At 38.7% G+C, this 18,883-nt stretch overlaps 1 protein-coding gene across 2 annotated transcripts; it reads left to right on the forward strand.

The window, feature by feature from the left end:
* Positions 1–3,195: 3,195 nt before the first annotated feature.
* On the forward strand, positions 3,196–16,064 carry maneal (mannosidase endo-alpha like). 2 transcript variants are annotated; one of them, XM_049476022.1, is made up of 4 exons: positions 3,196–5,916; positions 6,892–7,001; positions 13,167–13,243; positions 13,497–14,996. In XM_049476022.1, the coding sequence occupies exons 1-4, from the start codon at positions 5,436–5,438 to the stop codon at positions 13,525–13,527; spliced, it is 699 nt and encodes a 232-aa protein (XP_049331979.1). In that variant the 5' UTR covers positions 3,196–5,435; the 3' UTR covers positions 13,528–14,996. The 2 variants fall into 2 exon arrangements, with proteins under 2 accessions (XP_049331979.1, XP_007238740.3); XM_007238678.4 differs by lacking the exon at positions 13,497–14,996 and adding an exon at positions 15,004–16,064 and having other exon boundaries at positions 3,198–5,916.
* Positions 16,065–18,883: the final 2,819 nt, after the last annotated feature.

Raw genomic sequence — 18,883 nt, forward strand, 5'->3', positions numbered from 1 at the left:
ATTATGCTGATACTTTTATGTAAGAAATTAATTTATTCCTGGGTTGTGCGCTGATCACACTGTATTGGTACAACACTTTATGTAACCAAACAAATAAATACACAGAATGATCAGCAAACTAGATGTTCCTATGTTGTAATTTTGAAGATCAGCCAATATGAGGGAACAAGAGCTTTTTTATTCTATAAAACTGAGAACTGTGAAATTTCTGGGTCAGGGTAGTTGTAGGTGAACATTTTAAAACAATGAATGAAGGAGAACATTCTAGAACAATATCAGTTTATAGCAAGGAGAGGAAGCAGAGAGCAGACGCAAATGCAATGATTTATTACGAATATTTATCAAGAGTACATAGGAACTAGAGAAACAAACGGAACACATAACCTGACTGACGTAAAAACGTACAAGAACCGACAAAGGAAACCAGAAACACTGGGGTATTTGCAGGAAAACAGGAAACACCTGGGAACAGGTAGCGAAGGGGCGGGGCTACAGATAAATCAGAGGGAACAGAGCAAAGAAATAGAAAAATATTTAAGAAAAAGAAGAAGAACAGTGTAGCCAGGAGAGAATAATCAATGGAGGAGGATGTTCAGAACATGTAGTGGTGTAAATAATGGGTATATACCTCAAAGTAATTTATTTTAGTAATTAGATAATCTGGATTTTTTGTGTGTAGTGTAAAGCCCTGTGTAAGTAGTGTGATTTTGATATACAGAACTGTACTGAAGATAAATTACAGGTTCAGCACCCTGGACAGCTCTACCCACAGAACACAAAACTACTGTACAGTAAATATACGTTATATATAAAATAATATATAATAAAACAAACTACAGAACAACATTCCATATTAAATAAAATACATTTAATTATATGAGATAATCAATACTTGTTTGAATTGGTAGTGCACAAATTGTACTTACCTGTATTTCTGTGGGGGCTTTTTACTGAAAGGAACATTTAGTCCCGACTAGACTTAATCCCTCTTCAGGAAACTAGCAACTAAAACCAGAAGATTTAACTGAATTAAAGAATTATTCTGAGGGCATTATCAGTTGGATGAGGTGGTGTTGATTAGGACTGGGGCTGAATCTGCAGGAGCAGAACTGTGAATACTGCATTACTGAGTGTTACTGACCTCTGCTGGTACCACTGCTGGTATTTTATACACACCTAAGAAATTATACAGCAGCAAAGAATATTTATAGGGTATGGCTGTATAAATATAAATAAAAAATAGAAAATATAAGTTATGCATTTACGTGGAAGCAGATTTTCAGCCTAGAAGTGTGAGAAAATATCTCCTATCTCCAGTCTCTGTAGTAAATAGGAAAATGCTTTTGTCACGTTCCCACTAGATGTCCCCAAATTACACACTAAGGAAAATAAGTACTTATTTGTACCTAAAAGTGTATAAAGCTTGTTGCTGGGGCTGTACCTTATATCGAGGTACAATAGATTACCTTTCAGTGGAAGTCTTTTTTGCACCAGTAAAGATTATAAAAATTATAAACATTATCCTCAGGAACAGTGATACAGAATTGTGATAATGTACCTTTTGGCCGGTTAAATGATAAAATGATAATCTGTACTTCCTGCTGTTAGGAAAGATTTAGAGGGAACATCTGACCCTATAAAGACAAATATTATACTTGAGGGTACAATTATTAAAAGTGTTACTTACCTTTGAGCACAAAAAGGTATTTATACCTCTGTTTTTAATGTGTACAGTGGGTGTGATAAAGGCCAAGGATGTAATGTAAATTGCTTTCAATACGAAAATGTTCAAATAGGCCTCTAGGATATATATACTATTAATCATAATTAATAATGTTAAGTAATTTAAAGCATTCTAATCAGTTGGTTAAACTGTATAGTATAGTAAATGAACACCAGCTGTGGTTTAAAATTTGTTTAAGAATATGAAACCATAGTGTATAGTGGAAAAATATTGTCTGTTTTCTAACCTACAGTCTCTTTAAAATTATTTTTAATTATCAAATGGCCGGGGAGTTTCAGTAAACAAGCAGGATAAAACCCTCAAAACTAAAAACATGAGTGGCATGCAAGTATGTGAAACACTATTTTGTACAGACAGAATATTTCAGTAACACTATTCGAACAATTAAACAAAAATGTAACTCAGAGTTCAATTCAATAATCTTGAGTGTGGTGTCTGTGGGGGTTCAGGCGTGGGTTCAAACGCTGCCTTTTCATGCTGCGGCACAACAAACCGATTAACACCCCCACAAGAATAATCCCATCAGTGCTTATCCCATACGATGTAGGAGGACCAGGCTCATGAATTTAGTTGATAATATTTTAAATAACCATGTTTAAAAGCCTGGCTGTGGGTGGCCATAATTATATATAACTCTCTGAAAACACACTTTATTAGGGTTTTTTAGGCATGTGGCAGGAATGCAGTGGAATTACCTGATTTGCATACATCATATAAATAAAATAAACTGTTGGCACAGTTTACTTTATTAGCTCGCCTTATTGGTTCATTATTTTATATGTGGAAATTGTTAAATTAAGCAAATTATATGTGTTAGTGAAACTGAATGCCATTGAGAACAGAACATCTGTGAACAGCAGTTTTCATGTCTCTCCACAGAAGATCAGTGGGATTTAGGTCAGGGCTTTGACTGGATCATTCTAACACATATATTCTCTGATCTAAACCATTCCACTGTAGCTCTGGCTGTATGTTTAGGGTCATCGTCTTGCTGGAAGGTAAATCTCCTTCCCAGTCTCAAGTTGTCTGCAGCCTCCAACAGAATTATTTCAAGGATTGCCCTGTCTGGTGAGTTCCTTGGTCTTCATGATGCTGTTTGTTCACTAGTGCTCTCTAACAAACCACTGAGATCTTCACAGAACAGCTGTATTGATACTGAGACTAAATTACACACAGCTTGATTAACTCTTATGAAAGCGACCGATTGCACTGGATTTTTTTAGGGGGGTTAGAATAAAGAGGTCTGATTTCTTTTCCATGTTGATTAAAATTATGAAAACCGTCTATCATTTTTTCACTTAAAATTTCAACAAAATAAATTTAAGAAGGCAAAATGTAAAAAAGTTCAAGGGTGTTGAATACTAGTCTAAAAGCCCTTTCTGAACCACAGATTTGTAAACACAAACAAATAAAGCGAGTTTATCATGAGAGCGCGCGCGCGCTCCCTGCATCCGCTAAGCTCCTCCCGCGGAGCATCGGGACCATGATTTATATCGCGCTCCGGCGGCGGACACGGAGGAGTAACGGCAAGAACCGGACAAACGCTTTCAGCAGCAGCAGCAGCAGCAGCACGGGGCTTCACGGTCTGGATGCGGTGCGACCGAGGGGCTGATTTCTGCTGGAGCGGAGCGAGAGGATGAGAGACGCAGAGGGAGAGAGAGACAGAGAGACGGGTGGACGGCAGGTTGCTGTGTTGTTGCTCCGCCGAGTCTCATCGTGGAGAAACACCGGAGCCGCGCGCGCTGGAGCAGCATGTGATGGAGCGGAGCTCGCTGTCCGGCTGAGTCTGTGATTATTAGCGTTACTGTGCTGCTTCACACTGATTAATTCTATTAAACACGCAGAGGATTCTCAGGGGAGTCGGATGGAGAGGGGACATTTTTGATGCAGACAGATTTGGCCGGGTTTTGACGTCAACGTCACTGTTTTTCATCCTGTATCTGAAGAGAGAGGAGAGCGATCAATCAGCTGGAAGTGATGGAGTTGATAGAAATACTAATCGGTAAAATTATCGGTATTTTGCGTAAACCCAGTTAACTGTGCGCAGTTTGTTTGTCTGTGCTAGCTTAGCTTAGCTACGCTTATGTTAGCCTTAGCTCACGTTAAAGAGGCCAACTGCGATCGATCCCAGCTGACTGCTAACGCTGGCTAGCATTACTAGCTAATTAACTCACTAGCTCTCAGACTACACCAGCCTGACTAGCTTAGGTTAGTTAGCTAGCTAAGCTATGAATTTGCCACGTTTGTTGTGTCAAAATGTGGTTAGATAGGTTGGGAATTCAGTCTCAATATAGGAGAAGATGAAGTAACGTTAACTACCTCGGGTTAACTAATTCTTCTCATCAGTAACGTTAATATAAATTAGCGTAGCTAACTAACTAGCTAGTTACAGAACTAGCTGTTTTATTTTCGAGGGCTTTTAGAAAACACGAAGAAAAATGCCCAAAAAAAGAAAAATCAGGATTTAAATGACCGATGGCGTGTGGAGAGACTGTTTTCTGTCATATTAATAATTGTCTGTCAAAAGTGTGGCTGAATCTACTGGTGATTTATTGATATTTTGCGCTCTGTTGTGTGTTAGCTAGTTAGTTAGCTAAGCTAACTTAGCTTTAGGTTGGATAAATAAGCTTCTAAAAACGAATTTGTCACGCTTATTTTAGACAAATGTGGTTATAAAAATGTAAAAATGGTTAGCTAGCTATGTTGTGAATTCAGTTAGCTCAGGTTAACATATTTATTTAGATTAGCTAGCCTGGTAGTTAACTAACTAGCTTGCTAAGCTAGTTTTCGCCTCAGTAACCTAGCTAAGCTAACTAACCTGCTACAAAACTGGCTGTTTCATTTTCGCGGGCTTTTAGAAAACAGCTAGAAAAATGCCAAATGATTTAAATGACCTATGGCGTGTGGAGAGACTGTTTTCAGTCATATTAATAACTGTCTCTCAAAAGTGTGGCTGAATTTACTGGTGATTTGTTGTTTTTTGCGCTTTCATGAGTTTTTAACATAACTAGGTTTAACCCAACTATCTCAGTTCATGTAAAGTTAATCTAGTTGTATACAGATATGGAGTTTGGTTTAGTCGGATGGAACCTTGCCAGACTTGGACAGTTCTCATCAAGATGTCTTTTCATCAGGAGAAGCAGAGCCTGATGGCAAAGAACATTTTTTAGTTAATGTTGATGCTGGAAAAACAAACAACCTTTAAGCATTTAACATTCCCTCATAGGCACATAGGTTAGTGTTGATGTTCTGGCATTAAATCAACGTTCAGTAGTTAGCTAGGTTATCTAAAAAACTGAGTGGTTGAGGCTCTGAATCTACACTCACAAATAGTTTTTTAGGTTAAAACTGTATTAATTAAGCATTGTAATTATGAATACGAATAGAATACAAACAGAAAGATTGTTGTAGCTACATACTTAATGTAGGGTTAGTAAATAGTTAATGCAAATACTATACCTACAATACAATAACTTTGAATCAACCTAAAACCAGGGTGCACAAACAGCAATTCAGTTATGTTGTTTCATTGAGGAACTATATTGACTCAGCTGTCTGAGAGGGCTTTGCTCACTCTGAGTTATGAACATGATGCCAACTAGCCTAAAAGTCCGATCACTAGCCAAATTAACTTGCTAACTTCAGCCAAGTTAAACTAAGCCACAGTAGGCGAGTCTACCAGTTCACAAAGATGACCAGGCTGCGTAAGAAAGCCTGCGTGGCGCTTTTCCTCTTTACTCTCTTCATCTTCGGGACCATGATGGGTTTGCGGACTCTGAAGCCCAGTGACGGATTCTCGGACCTCGCTCCGGGTATGGAGATGGCTCCATTTGCAGCAGAGAGATCCGAAAAGCGAGGCGAGCCGGACAGCGACGTGGCCGACACCAAGATCGTCTTCTCCAACTCCGGCCACGAGCACAGCATCTTCTACGACATCCACATCTTCTACTACCTGTGGTACGGAGCCCCACAGATGGACAGGGGCTACATCCACTGGGACCACGTGCTGGTTCCTCACTGGGACCCTAAAATAGCGGCCAGTCACCCCAAAGGCAGGCACAACCCGCCCGAGGACATCGCCTCCAGCTTCTACCCGGAGCTCGGACCCTACAGCTCCAGAGACCCTAAAGTGCTGGACTCGCATATGTCCCAGATAGAAGCCGCTGCTGCAGGTGGGACCATGTTGATTGTTGTGTTATATATTAAAACCCAACTATTACTAGCGCTTCAGTCCATTTACAAAAAAGTTATAGAACGGTTTAATTAGGAACAGTATTAAAACAGAGGTTACTTATATAAAATTTCAATAGATTAACATTTCATAACAAAGTAAATCAGTAAACCAAAAAAACTAAAAAAAACAAGTAAACCAAAAATATATGCTTAATTGTGTAATATGTGAAATTATAATATATATATTCATTGTGCAATGTGCAAATTAAAAAGGGGCTTAGGTTTTGTCTAAAAAGACATTTAGGTGGATGTTTCTCTAATTAAATAAATGTAATTATAATATAGTAACCTCCTCAAGATATTTAAGTCCATGACTACATTTTGAAAATCTGACAATTGTTTTAGCAATTAAAAATAAAGCTCTTAGACCACTTAAGTTTTTAACTGTCACAGAGAGAAACACATTTGGGTTCAATGACCATTTCTGTAAATTAGATATTAGAAATGCAAAACAGACAAGATTTATTCAGTAATTTAGGAAATTATAGTTTCAGGGCTTCTGTATTTCATTTGCAAAAATGTAGATTAGGTCCACATGATGGAAAAAAGTTCCAAGAGAAGATTTATCAGCAAAAATAATGTACTCTTGGGTCTCTTTTCAGCATTGCTGTTTAGTTAATGAATGTCAGATAATTAACAGTCTTATTATGTCTTATTGTACTATTTACGATAACTCCTTCAAATACTGAAACAGATTATTAATCAAGGAATCATTTTCTTATTTTATAAGAGGCTAATGAGTAAAATATATCTTTACTGAACAATCGCAAACTACGCATGTGTGTGTGTGTGTTCATTAGTCTAATAGTAAGTAAATTGTGTGAACTGTCAATCGCTGCAGTCGTGGTGGTCACAGATGGACAATTTCAGCTCTGCTCTGTTTTTCCTTTCTTTTCCTTTTTTTGTATTGGTAGGTGTGGTGGTGCTGTCCTGGTACCCACCTGGTGTGGCAGATGAACACGGAGAGCCTACAGAGGATCTGGTGCCTGCCGTTATGGATGCTGCCCATAGGCACCGTATCAAGGTAACTGGTGAGAAATGATCTAATATTTTCTATTACATTCATTTTACAAAAACATTTTTTGCAACAGAAAACGTGCATCATGATGCTGCAAAATGATCTTAGCCCTTGCATTCCCCCGCCTTACCTGTTTTTTCAGTTTTGCTGTTAAATCTATCAGTAACCATTTCATGCAGTTAGAGGCATGCATTTTTCATAATATCTAATATTCAGCCCACTTACAGTAATGCTAAAAAAGTTTTTTTTAAAGCAGAACAGTAATAAAAGAAAGGCTATTTACATTTAAATGTATTAACATGCATATAAAGAATCTAGGTACAAAAACCGCTGCTTATTAGTGACAAGTAGAAAATGGAAAGTGGGCATATAAAAGTAAATTACATAAACCCACATAAACGCCATCATTGAACCTCAGGGGAAAATGTAAAACACATTAAATGTGAATAATCGTTATGTTTATTTTGACCAAATTACTGCTTATCTGACATCCCCTTGTTAATTGTTTTGTATTTTTCAGAAATGCCAAATGTTCAGGCTCTTGAAGCAATACATTAATTAATCCAGGTCTGAGTTTGGCACAAATCAAAGACAGTGTAGGAAAGTACTGAGTGGTTTCTGCTGTCTGAGCCTCCTAATTGAGCTCCTCTGCAGCCCTGCCCCAGGCAGAGCTGTGGCTGTGCTGGCTGTAAGAGCCTCCAGCACCCTGATTTATTCCCCTCATCAACCTTGTGCATTATTCAGGGCAGGAGCTGTTATCTGGATGTGCTTTCTCCTTCATACTCTCAATAGGGAATTTAAAAGCCCTTAGAAAGTGTGGAGTTGCAAAGAGGTTCTTCTGTTTGTTTAACTTTCTTTGAGGTCAATTATGTACAAAGAGAAAGAAAGGAGGGCAAATCCGTTAAGTGAGGTTGGGCTTGTTTTCCACTAGTAGCAGCAACCTTTTAATATGTATAATACTGAATACAACATTTGCAGCATATTCTAAATTAAGAGGAGTCTATTAAAAGCATCAAGAAAATTACAAGTGTGTAAAAACAACTTTCTGCAGAGTTACATCACTACAGACCCAAAAATCATGTAGCTTCATATTAGATCAAAAATAGTAGAGCTTAAAGAACTTTATCCAAACCTCACAACACCAAATGTTAAATAGTGTACTATGTAATGTATAAACACATTTATATACCCCAAACCCTTTTTGTATTTGGTGAAGCTGATAACACAAAATTATTAAAATACATTATTATTTACTAGAATGGATATTAAGTGTTATTTCACCATGCACAAGCTTAATAAGAGACTTCTGAATTTAGATCAGCTCTCATCACATCATCTGATGTTTCCTGAATGTAGAGGTGACTAGAGGGACATAGCAGAGCTTAGAGGATGAATGAGGGTGCAGAATCTCTAATGCTTACGCAACAGCCTCTACATCTCATGCCAGCCCTGAGGGCCATGCCTCATCCTGTGACAGCCAAGATACTCAAATGAATAGAGCAGTGAAAGCACAACCATTCACAACGATGTCACAGGTTATGAGATCTGTGGATTGGTCCATGTTTATATGTAAAAATGTATGTGACATTCAGCCAACTCAGAAAATGCCAGAGCATCCCACTCGACTGGGCAAGTTATGGTCTTTGGATCTCTTTTTGATGCCTGATATTAGAATTTGTATTTGCAGCTCCCTGAAAACAGGGTGAGATTCTTAAGCTTTCTGTAAAGTGTGTCATAAAAGCTGGTTAGTACATTTACAGCAAGTCATCAAATATAGCATAGTGTAAATTTATATATTGGCCACATTTTACTGCTTATTTAATAAATAAAATGTAACTTGTGCAGTTGTCAGTTCAAATTAAATGAAAGGAAACAGGAGTTGATTTCATGTCTCCTACCAAACCCATGAGTCTAGGCCTGTCCTGATTATTATGTAATTACATTATCGATTTATGGGACAATACGTGAGCATTCAATCTTTTTTTTGCTGACCTCCATATTATCCTGATTATGTTTTTTCTTAGCAAGGGGAGCCCATTAATGTGAATCATCTGTTAACATTATATTATTGACTTTGTTTAAAAAATATTCTTTTATTTTATTTATGTTTCATTTAAGTGCTGTTTAAATGTTGAATTGTATTATATTGCTATTATTTATGTTCATAATATTATATGATATAATGGTAAAATTGGAGTAACATTGTTCTTTGTAGTTCATTATTTCTGGGACTATTTTTGGCTAATTAAAAAAATAGTAATCATGACAGGCCTATGAGAGCCTAATGCGTAATGCAAAATTTCTTGTAATGTGCGCCTACTTTATCCTGAAATCACGTTTTCGCCTAAAACCTCTTATTTTGCTAAACCAAAATCCATCGTGGCAAGATTTCTGAGCTAGAAGACCTGTTTTTTATGATTTGAGGTTTATGCGGTTGTTCAGTGAGCAAGAATGACTAACTATATTTTTGAGATGCTCAGAAAAGCAGTAAGTAAAGGTAGTGGTCCTGTTTAAGACCCCACGCCTCTGGACTGTCAACCAAGTGCCAGCTAGCATATATGGGATAAAGTAATAGTAACAGACCTGATAAAGGCATGACCAGTTTCTCATCCCTCTCAGTTTCACTTCATGTTAAAAGCTCTGACTCCTAAAAGAGAGCATCCCGGCAAAGCAATCGTGTGACTCAAAAGATGTGAAGAATTGATGCCTCTAATTTCGCAAATATGCATCAAATCAAAAGCTGAGAGCAGAGGAGCATGGTCTCCTGTCATGTACCATAAAACAAGCTTTCTGCCTTCCCACCCACAGTGAGGGGGAGATGGATAGAGAGAGCGAGAGAGAGAGAGAAAAAGAGTGGCAGATTTTGTTGATTAAAACTGAGGTACGATCCAATGCACTGCGCAGAAGGCCGTCGATAACAGGAACTTTTTGATCTGGGCTGTGATATTTGTGAAGCAGAAGGGAAGCCAGACTGAACCGTATTTCAGCCCCTTCGGCCTCTACGTTTTCCCAACCAGCAGCGACAGTCGATGGGCACGGTGCCTGCGCTTTAGCATTACCATGGAAACTGTTTGTGAAGGCCTTTTCAGCAATGGCTGCAGAGTGGAAAAGTGGTGGGATGTTCCTGTCTGGACTCTTCTGTAGCTGCATTCTCCAAGGACTCCTATTAATCCGGTCTTGCTTAACGCTACGCTGGAGATCCTCTGTGTCCTTGTTTTTCTTATTTTTAACTTTTTTTCAAATCTCTTGGTCTCTGCTCATATGACTACTCAACTCAAGTGTAACGTTTATGTATTGTTGCACATTGTAAAGATGGGCAGCTCATTGAAAATGAACAGAAACGTCGTTTGGACCTTTTTAAATTTTGTGGAACCTGTTCTTTTTTTTCTCACTGGTTGTGTTCAGATACTTTTCTCTTTAAAAATGCTACCGTGTGTAGTAATGTGACTGCACCCTATCCAATCAGCAAACAAAATAAAAAAATCTAAGAGCCATCCAAACAATTTGAGCAGTTTGCACCAAAGAAAAATGCTGTGGCATTCATAGAGTTGAGTGGTATCCACTTGTTTAATACCATTATGCCACCTTAAAATAATGCCCCGGTTGACAGTGGGCAATTCCAAATGGGTATTCCAGCGAGCTAACTCTATAGTACAAATTGTTCAAATTTAGATCCACAAACAAGGTTAAATTTAAGCCTCGTTAAGTCACTTTAGCAACATATGTGCTTGGATAAACCTGCTTGACAAACAGGCTTGAGTTCAACTCGCTCCGTACAACACCATAGCAACCAACTGGGATGCTAGAGCAACCAGGGGAAACTTTACCAACTTGCTTTAGCCATACACCTATTCTGCATTGCCTTTATTTATTTATGTGCTTGCTGACAATGGTAGTTTGTGACATTAACCAAAAATTTAATTCATTTCATTCGAAGTCTGTACTTTACAAACAGCCCCATTCATTGCCAATCTGGGTACATCAACAGTATAATATGTATTAAATTGACAGGAGTGGATGTTTTTTAACCTGTTATAAAAGAATTACAGAGTACAGCGTTATAAAGCACTCATGTATTGTCGCTTGTGTGTCGCTGACAACTAAGGACGGGGTCACAGGGAGAGGCACTGTCATGAATGCCCTTAGGATTGTTTTCTGTCAGAAAGCCTCAAGGCTTTTTTAGTGGCTCTGTAAGGGTTATATAAGTGACTTTTTTGCTGCTTTGAGAGTCTTTGTGCACTTCCTCAGTACACTTACTTTAAAAAAAGATGTCATATGTCAGCTTCGCTGCGTTTTTTCAAACACAGCATACGTTCTTCTTGAATATCTTAGGTCAGTGTGTGATATTTCATCAAAGTTTTTTCCGAGGTGAAGTTTCGGTTTGAATTCGTCATTATTTCTGCTGATTTGTGCTTCTTTTGACAAAATGTAATCTCTAGTAACGAGTAGAAAGGCAGAAAGCTCATGGCTCACTGCTCAGGAATAAGACCTTTCCAACGGAAGACTATTTTTAGAAAATGTCCCTAGAAACCACTGATGGAATTCTTGTGGTCACATCTCTCTACGACACTCTATATGACAGAATCAATAATCGACTAGGCTCCCTAAATACCAACTGTGCTGCAAAGTCAGGATCATCTGAGTCATTTGAGTGTCTTTAGAAAACCACACATCATGAAAGAAAAATACTTTAAATTCCTGTCAAAAATGTTTTAAACTGATCCAGCATTAAATTGCAGTATTTTTAGCTTAAAAGTAGGATTGATAAAGAGACCTAACTATTTGTGTTTTTTTTTTTTATTTATTAAGAAGATTTTTAATGTTTGTTGTTACACAAACACAATATCCTTTTCTAATTAGGCCAAGTCGTTAGTGGAGTTTCCATTCTGGTACACAAACACTGTACAAAAGTATCCAGACATTGTTTTTAATGACTGAACTATTTTGTGATGCTTCCATTACACAGGCATTTAATTGTGCAGTATGCACAGCTTGTGTAATCGCCATAGAGAAGCATTTGCCATTTTAACAGGATGCTCTGGTGCAGCCATGCATGAGGCTAAAGTCACCCTGCTCAATGCCATCCAGTAGATAGAGGGGTATAAAGCCCTGCAGCACTGGGCTGTGGAGTGGTGGAACTGAATTCTCTGGATAGCTGGAGCTCAATACCTCTGACATAAGTTTGTGTTGCATTTTTGATCTATAACTCATCATCCGTTATCAGTACCTGACCTCACTAATCCTCTCATGAAGGCTGGAAGCCTTCAAATTGTAAAAGCGTAGAGTAAAGGCTATTATTACAGCAAATAAAAAACATTGTTCCTTTTATTATTCTTTATTTCAAAACGACCTCTGGAGGAGAAGGTGTTGCAGTTGCTTTCTGAGCTGAACCTCATTGGCCATAACTGCTGTATCATTTAAATCGTGAATATTGCAGTATCATGTATTTGGCTTCATCTTTAAAGTAAGTGAACTTGCTGTGAGTAGCTTTAGCAAATAGCATTTTGTTGTATATGATTTGTGATTTATGAACCACATCTATTAGAGTAATACAGAAGCATTCTTAATCGTACTTATGTATTTAGTAATGTTAAGGTGATCAAAGACAGCATTTCTGTTGCACATCCGGCGTTTGTGTCATCACATCGTAATTATATTTAATATTTATGAGGAACTGATGGTCTAAATATCTAATGAGAGTACTTTTCCAGGCAGTATAAATGTGTGCAAAGATCGAGGGGCTACGCAGTAGGAGGTTTAATGATGTTTTGGCATTTAACTTTAAGCTTTAATGTGGCCAAATGTCATAAACTCTCCGTTTGAAAGCTGGACTGCTCTCTACAGAGAGAGACATCTTTTCAGATAGCTTCAGGCACACAGACAGATGGTGCCCTCCAGCTTTAGACCCACTTTCTGAAGCAGCATGCACTAGTGTCAGTTCCACACTACAGCAAATATATACGCAAAAGCAAAACCAAATGAGGTTCCAGCAGAGTGTATCAGGTGTTGTTTGATATAGTGTCACTTTAAAAGTCTATGACTTTAAAAAAATATATGGTTTTTAAAAATGTTTGTTTTTGTGTTAAATTAAAATGGATGTGATTCATTGCCACATTTGTATTACTTCATGTTAAATGATGTCACTCAGATCAGCCTGTGTTTTGTTTGTAGGTGGCGTTTCACATCCAGCCCTACAGAGGCCGGACGGAGCTCAGCATGCATGACAACATCAAATACATCATTGACAAGTAGGTTGAATTTCTGAACCGTGGATTCACTCTGCAAAAAAGCGATGCATTAAATTGAACTGATTCAGATGTGTACATCGTTTCCACAAGAATAAAATACATCGGCGTAGCGATTGCTGAAAGTAAGAGAGCTGAAAGATTGAATGTTGTGTTGGTGTAATGTATTTTATTAATGTGGAAATTATGTACTCGTGTGAATCACGTAAACTCTGCACTTTACCTTTTTCATCATATAATTTCTATACCGTTTCAGCAGTGAAGAACAGAGAGCCCTCAAACTGTAACTTTCAGCTCAAGGGTGAGCTGTTCTACTGTCCATATCAATGTTCCTCTGTCTCTGAACTCAGAAAATAGGGGTGGAATTCCATCCAGGCTGAAGGATGCAGAAAGAAACAGGTGTTTTAAAAATAGATCTCTTTTCTTCTCAGTCTTTCACAACGTATAAATAACTCTGGACGTGAGGTTATTGCTGCAGTTCCACTTTCAGAGCAGATTGTAAAGAAAAGAGATGATGAGAAATGAGGTTCTGAGCAGAGTCATCGTTTAACTGTGTGTGTGGGGGGGTAAAAAGCACGGAGCACAGTGTGAATCATCTAATGAGTCATTTACACATTATAACCTTCAACTGTTCTCCTCTTAGGTTAATTATCTGCAGTCATGCCAAGTGAGGAATGATGTTTTACAGGGATTGTGTTGGTATAGTGAGTATTTTTTTAGTGCGGGAATACAGTATAAAGGCAGCTTGTCAGTACCCCTCTGTGCACACCATCTGTCTTAAATGTTTGGAATCTGAGCAAAGACAAAGAGAGACATTGAATTATCAGCATTAAGGCACACAAATCATGATTTAAGCTGCACATCTACAGAAAAGTCGATTCTCTTGTTTTACAGTTCAGGTCTTGAGATTGTGCTCGCCATGATAGGAACTTGAGCTGGTGGTCCTTCTTCCACACTTTGATTGTCGTAGCCGTGTGGCATGGTGCATTGTTCTGGTGTAAAAAAAATATATAATTGTCAGAGTTGGGAAACACATTTGTCAGAGTGGAAGGAGTTCTTCACAAATACATATTTGCCAAATTCAGCCTTGCTGAAGCCCCCCCAGTCATAACCAGTGCTGCAACACATTTCACAGTGAGTGTGAGACACTGTGGCTCGAAGGCCTCTTTAGGTCTCCTTCTAACCATAAGGTGTTGGACGAAGCTGATAATTTGACTCATCATAGAAGAAGACCTTAGGCTTGGTTTACATTACAGCATTATTTTTTTTTACCAGTCGCCAGCTGTTGTTGGAAATCCAGGACAAAAACAGGACAAAAGCCTCAGGTCTGAGTCGAATCTCACTGATTCAGTCATTATGAGTGTTCATTGCTTTTTATTGAAGAAGGACTGCCCTTTCAAAGCTGTTTCAGTCCATCTTTGCTGTTCACTTTACCCCAGCTGTCAAATGCCATTATTTTTGTAGGTCACTTAATGTCACAGTGATTGTTGAGTGACATTTGAATGTTGAGGTGCTGGTCATCCAGGTCAGCATCCAGAGTCACTTTAGCCCTCTCACAGACTGGGGTTTTGTTTCCTCTAGTGTTTCCTGCTTTTCTGTTTGACCTTGTTCTTAAATAATGTTGTTAAGGATGAAAGCAACCTGACGTTCACTTTATTCCTTTGTCAGTGAAGCCAGAATCTTTCTGACGTTTTAGTTTTTGTGCTAAATTTACCAATAATCACGCACTTCAGCTTTGATTTAATCAATATTTTTGTACACAGATACGGGAAACATGGGGCTTTCTACCGGTTTAAGTCCAGCACAGGGAAAGTGCTTCCCTTGTTCTATGTTTATGACTCTTACCTGACCCCACCTGAAGCCTGGGCTGAGCTACTGACCTCGCGAGGCTCCCACAGCGTGAGAGGAACTCCGTATGACGGGATCTTCATCGCCCTCATAGTGGAGGAGCGTCACAAGCACGACATCCTGGCCAGCGGATTCGACGGCATGTACACTTACTTTGCGTCCAACGGATTCTCTTTCGGCTCCTCCCACCAGAACTGGAAAGCCGTAAAGGATTTCTGTGACAGGAACAATCTTCTGTTCGTGCCCAGCGCCGGACCCGGGTACGTGGATACCGCCGTAAGACCGTGGAACAACCACAACACACGGAACCGAGTAAACGGACGGTACTACGAGACCTCTTTACAGGCGGCGCTGTCGGTGAGGCCAGATATAATTACAATAACGTCCTTTAACGAGTGGCACGAGGGCACACAGATCGAAAGGGCAGTGCCCAAGAAGACTGTGACTCGTCTGTACCTGGACTACAAACCCCATCAGCCCGAACTCTACCTGGAGCTCACCAGGAAATGGGCGGAGCAGTTTAGTAAGGAGAAAGAGCAGTGGCTGATGTGACCGGAGATAACTGAGGTATTTTGAACATTTTGAATCTTTTTAATGTTTTATTGAGCGCCTCACTCACATCTACTACAGATCCCAACTGCACCACCCTGGAAACAGAAACGTAGGGATTCTCCTTCTGTTTCTACAATTAAAATGTTCAGTTTCTTATGAGACGATTTTACTGTTCCCTCTTTCCTCTCATTTTGTTAATTTATGGGAATTCCTAAGTGTTGGTACATGGTTAACATTATTGGTTAACGTTTGTTATTTGGAAGGTTGTTTTCCTTTAAAACACCCTTTATGGACTCTGATGGCAGGAGTTTTTTTCCTCTGGTTGGGAGAGGGATATGTTTTAAGTTGTTTCTTCTTGTAACCAACATGTGCTAATTGTGACTCGGATGTTTGATAAATAAAGAATTAAACCTGTTAAAGTTTATCATTTCTACACTCATTGTTGGCCTGCCATATATATTTATTCGTAACATTTACTTTAAGATTCTGCCTTATGTTGACCTGCAGTCTGATCATGCAATTCCTGCTCATTTTGTTTTCAGATTTTCCTGTTTAACCACATCTCAGAGTAACTGGAAGGCATATAAAGTAGATTAAACTCTTTTTTTTTTTGGCATATATTTTGCTTTGTGACACGGGGCATGTCATGCATTTATCCAACAGCCACACTCAGCAGCCGTACCTTGCTCTTATTGCCTTCAACACAGAGGACGGGCAATCCAAATTCAGTATCAGTTACACAAAACCTGATCGTGAGAGAGGGAGGTGGGAGGCACACCCAGCATGGTAATAGATGGTGCCAGAAGCCAATAGGAAAGGTGTGAGATTTACACATCATGGTTGCACTTGCGTAAACATAATGCATATAAATTCATCCCTGTGCCCCAGAAATCGTTGTAGATGTGGCCATGTTGGATTATTGTGTGGTCAAAAAATGATAAAATAAATCTTTTTTTTATTTAGGTTGAAAAAACATATGCATATATGTTTAGATGAAAAAACAAATTTTTTCTCCAGTGTAGGTAACTGGTCCATACAGTGCACAAAAAACAGGGCGTTTTCTTTGGTTTGGTTAAAAATCTGACTAAAATATGAATTGGAGTGCAGTGATCCATTAGGATGGAGTTATTTATCGGGGCCGAGCTCCGAGCGGTTTCGGCTGCGACGGCGCTGCTCTGTGTGGTGTGAGTGATTGCCGCTGCTGTCACAGCAGTTTGAGAGCAGAGAGGCAGGCAGTGTTACACAAAGGGAACACTGAAAGCCTACATCCACTCCAGAGATGTTGCATAACCCAGGCGCAAAGAGCACGATAAACCAAGCTGTCACCTCGGTGTGTGTGTGTGTGTGTGTGTGAGTGTTGGCAGGTTGGTGAGAACGGTGGCATTTTCATTGCAGAAACTAACAGTAATAAATCATACAGCACTTGGAAGTGCTTACCTTATAAAGAGCAATATGGGAAAGTTACAGCAGTCAGAACTACAGTATGTACCGGAAAAAGAAACCAACTCCTTAATCATTAATACAACCTTAGTTCCAATGAATCTGGGACTTTTAACATAAATAAAAACAGAATTCGATGATATGCAAATCCTTTTCAACCTTCATTCAATTGAATTTACTACACAAGACAATATATTTAATGTTCAAACAATAATAAACCATAAACTTTGCTTTTAGCAAATTTCACTCATTTTGATTTTTGATTCTGCAACACGTAAAGAAGTTGTACAGGATGATGTTTAGCTCTGTTTCATCACCTTTCCTTTATAAAACACTCAATACGTGTTTGTGAACTGAGGACACTACTAGTTAAACTTTGTAGGTGAAATTCTTTCCCATTTTTGCTTGATGTAGATCTTCAGCTGATCATCAGTCCGGGTATTTTGAGCCTCATAACGCTCTACAGGTTTTCAGTGGAAGGTGATTTTTTGAGCTTTCCTCAACTTTCCTAGTCTTTTGTTGCCCCTGTCCAAAACTTCAAATTCAGCATCAAATGCAGCATCAAATTCAAAACGAATGTGAATATTTGCAAAAAGCAATGAAATTTAACCTTTCGAACATTACAGGGTTCGTACGGTCATGAAAAACCTGGGAAAGTCTTGGAATTTGAAAATGGCAGTTTCCAGGCCTGGATAAGTTTTAGAAAAAAAAATACCCAGAAAGTTTTGGAAAAGTCATGAAAATGTGGTCTACAAATCTTTGTGTTTTTGTTTATCGATGGAGAAAATCTATTTTGAGCTAAAAATAATCAGCTCAGAGTTAATTCAGTAATTTAGTCCGATACAATGGAGCTCTCAGCATCTGACACACATTTTATTATTATTAAAGATAGTGTCATACATTTTAATTGTAGTCTTAGTTGATTGTTTTATTTTGTCAATGTCTGCACTGATGATTTAAAAATCTCTCTTTTTATTATTTATGTTTTACACTACGTCCCAACTTCACTGGAATTAGGATTGTAGGAGAAAGTGCTTTGTAGTAACTGAAGCTGAGAGCATTAATTCACTGTAATGCTGGAACTCTGAGGCGGCTGTAGAGCCACTGGGCGAGGAGTGATCTGATGAGACAGTGGTATAAAGCCGGAGCTCCTCAGCGGAGCGTGCTTAACAGGCTGCAGGCGCGGCTCAGGCCGACCCGCCCGGCGGGAGCTGTGCTGGTGCTGCTGCTCCTGGTTGTGGGCGATATTTCCTTCCAGGCGCCTGAATGTCAGAAAGGCTTTGAGCTGTGAAACAGTGAACATCAGCTGAAGCATGAAGAGAGAGCTCAGCACCGCCTGCTTCATAAACAAGTGCAAAAGTATTCAGACATCAGATCATTCTTTGTTTTGTCTGGCTTTTATTGGAGTATTTTTCTGTACTGTTCATAGCAATGCTTGGTTTTAAAACATTGCTGTGAGAATTTGATTGTATTCAGAAACTCAAGCTGTAACAGGGTCAGATTTTTGGATGGATAACCACTCCTCCTTGTTCCCAGCTCATCCCCAGAATACTGGATGGAGCATCAACTCAACAAGCAACAAAAGACTTTAAATGGAAAAACATGTCTGCGTTTTTTACTAAATGAGTCACATTTGCACATTATAGGAAATTATTATAGTAAATCTTCATTTTAGTGATTTTCTTCTTTTTAAAAACGATGTAGAAAAAGTTTATAATTTTACAGGCATCTTAAAATGTTGTCTAAACTAGTAGACTACCGGAAGATTGAACTGTGGGAAATTCCAATTTTGAGTTGAGGGTC

The sequence above is a fragment of the Astyanax mexicanus genome, chromosome 3, assembly GCF_023375975.1.
Source record: "Astyanax mexicanus isolate ESR-SI-001 chromosome 3, AstMex3_surface, whole genome shotgun sequence".
NCBI lineage: Eukaryota > Metazoa > Chordata > Actinopteri > Characiformes > Acestrorhamphidae > Astyanax > Astyanax mexicanus.

Excerpts from the sequence above, each read along its gene's own strand:
- maneal (XM_007238678.4), top strand. The coding sequence starts at position 5,436 with ATGACCAGGCTGCGTAAGAAAGCCTGCGTGGCGCTTTTCCTCTTTACT. Across the intron at positions 5,917-6,891 it reads GATAGAAGCCGCTGCTGCAG|GTGTGGTGGTGCTGTCCTGG; the intron begins GTGGGACCATGT and ends TTGTATTGGTAG. Across the intron at positions 7,002-13,166 it reads CCCATAGGCACCGTATCAAG|GTGGCGTTTCACATCCAGCC; the intron begins GTAACTGGTGAG and ends TTTTGTTTGTAG.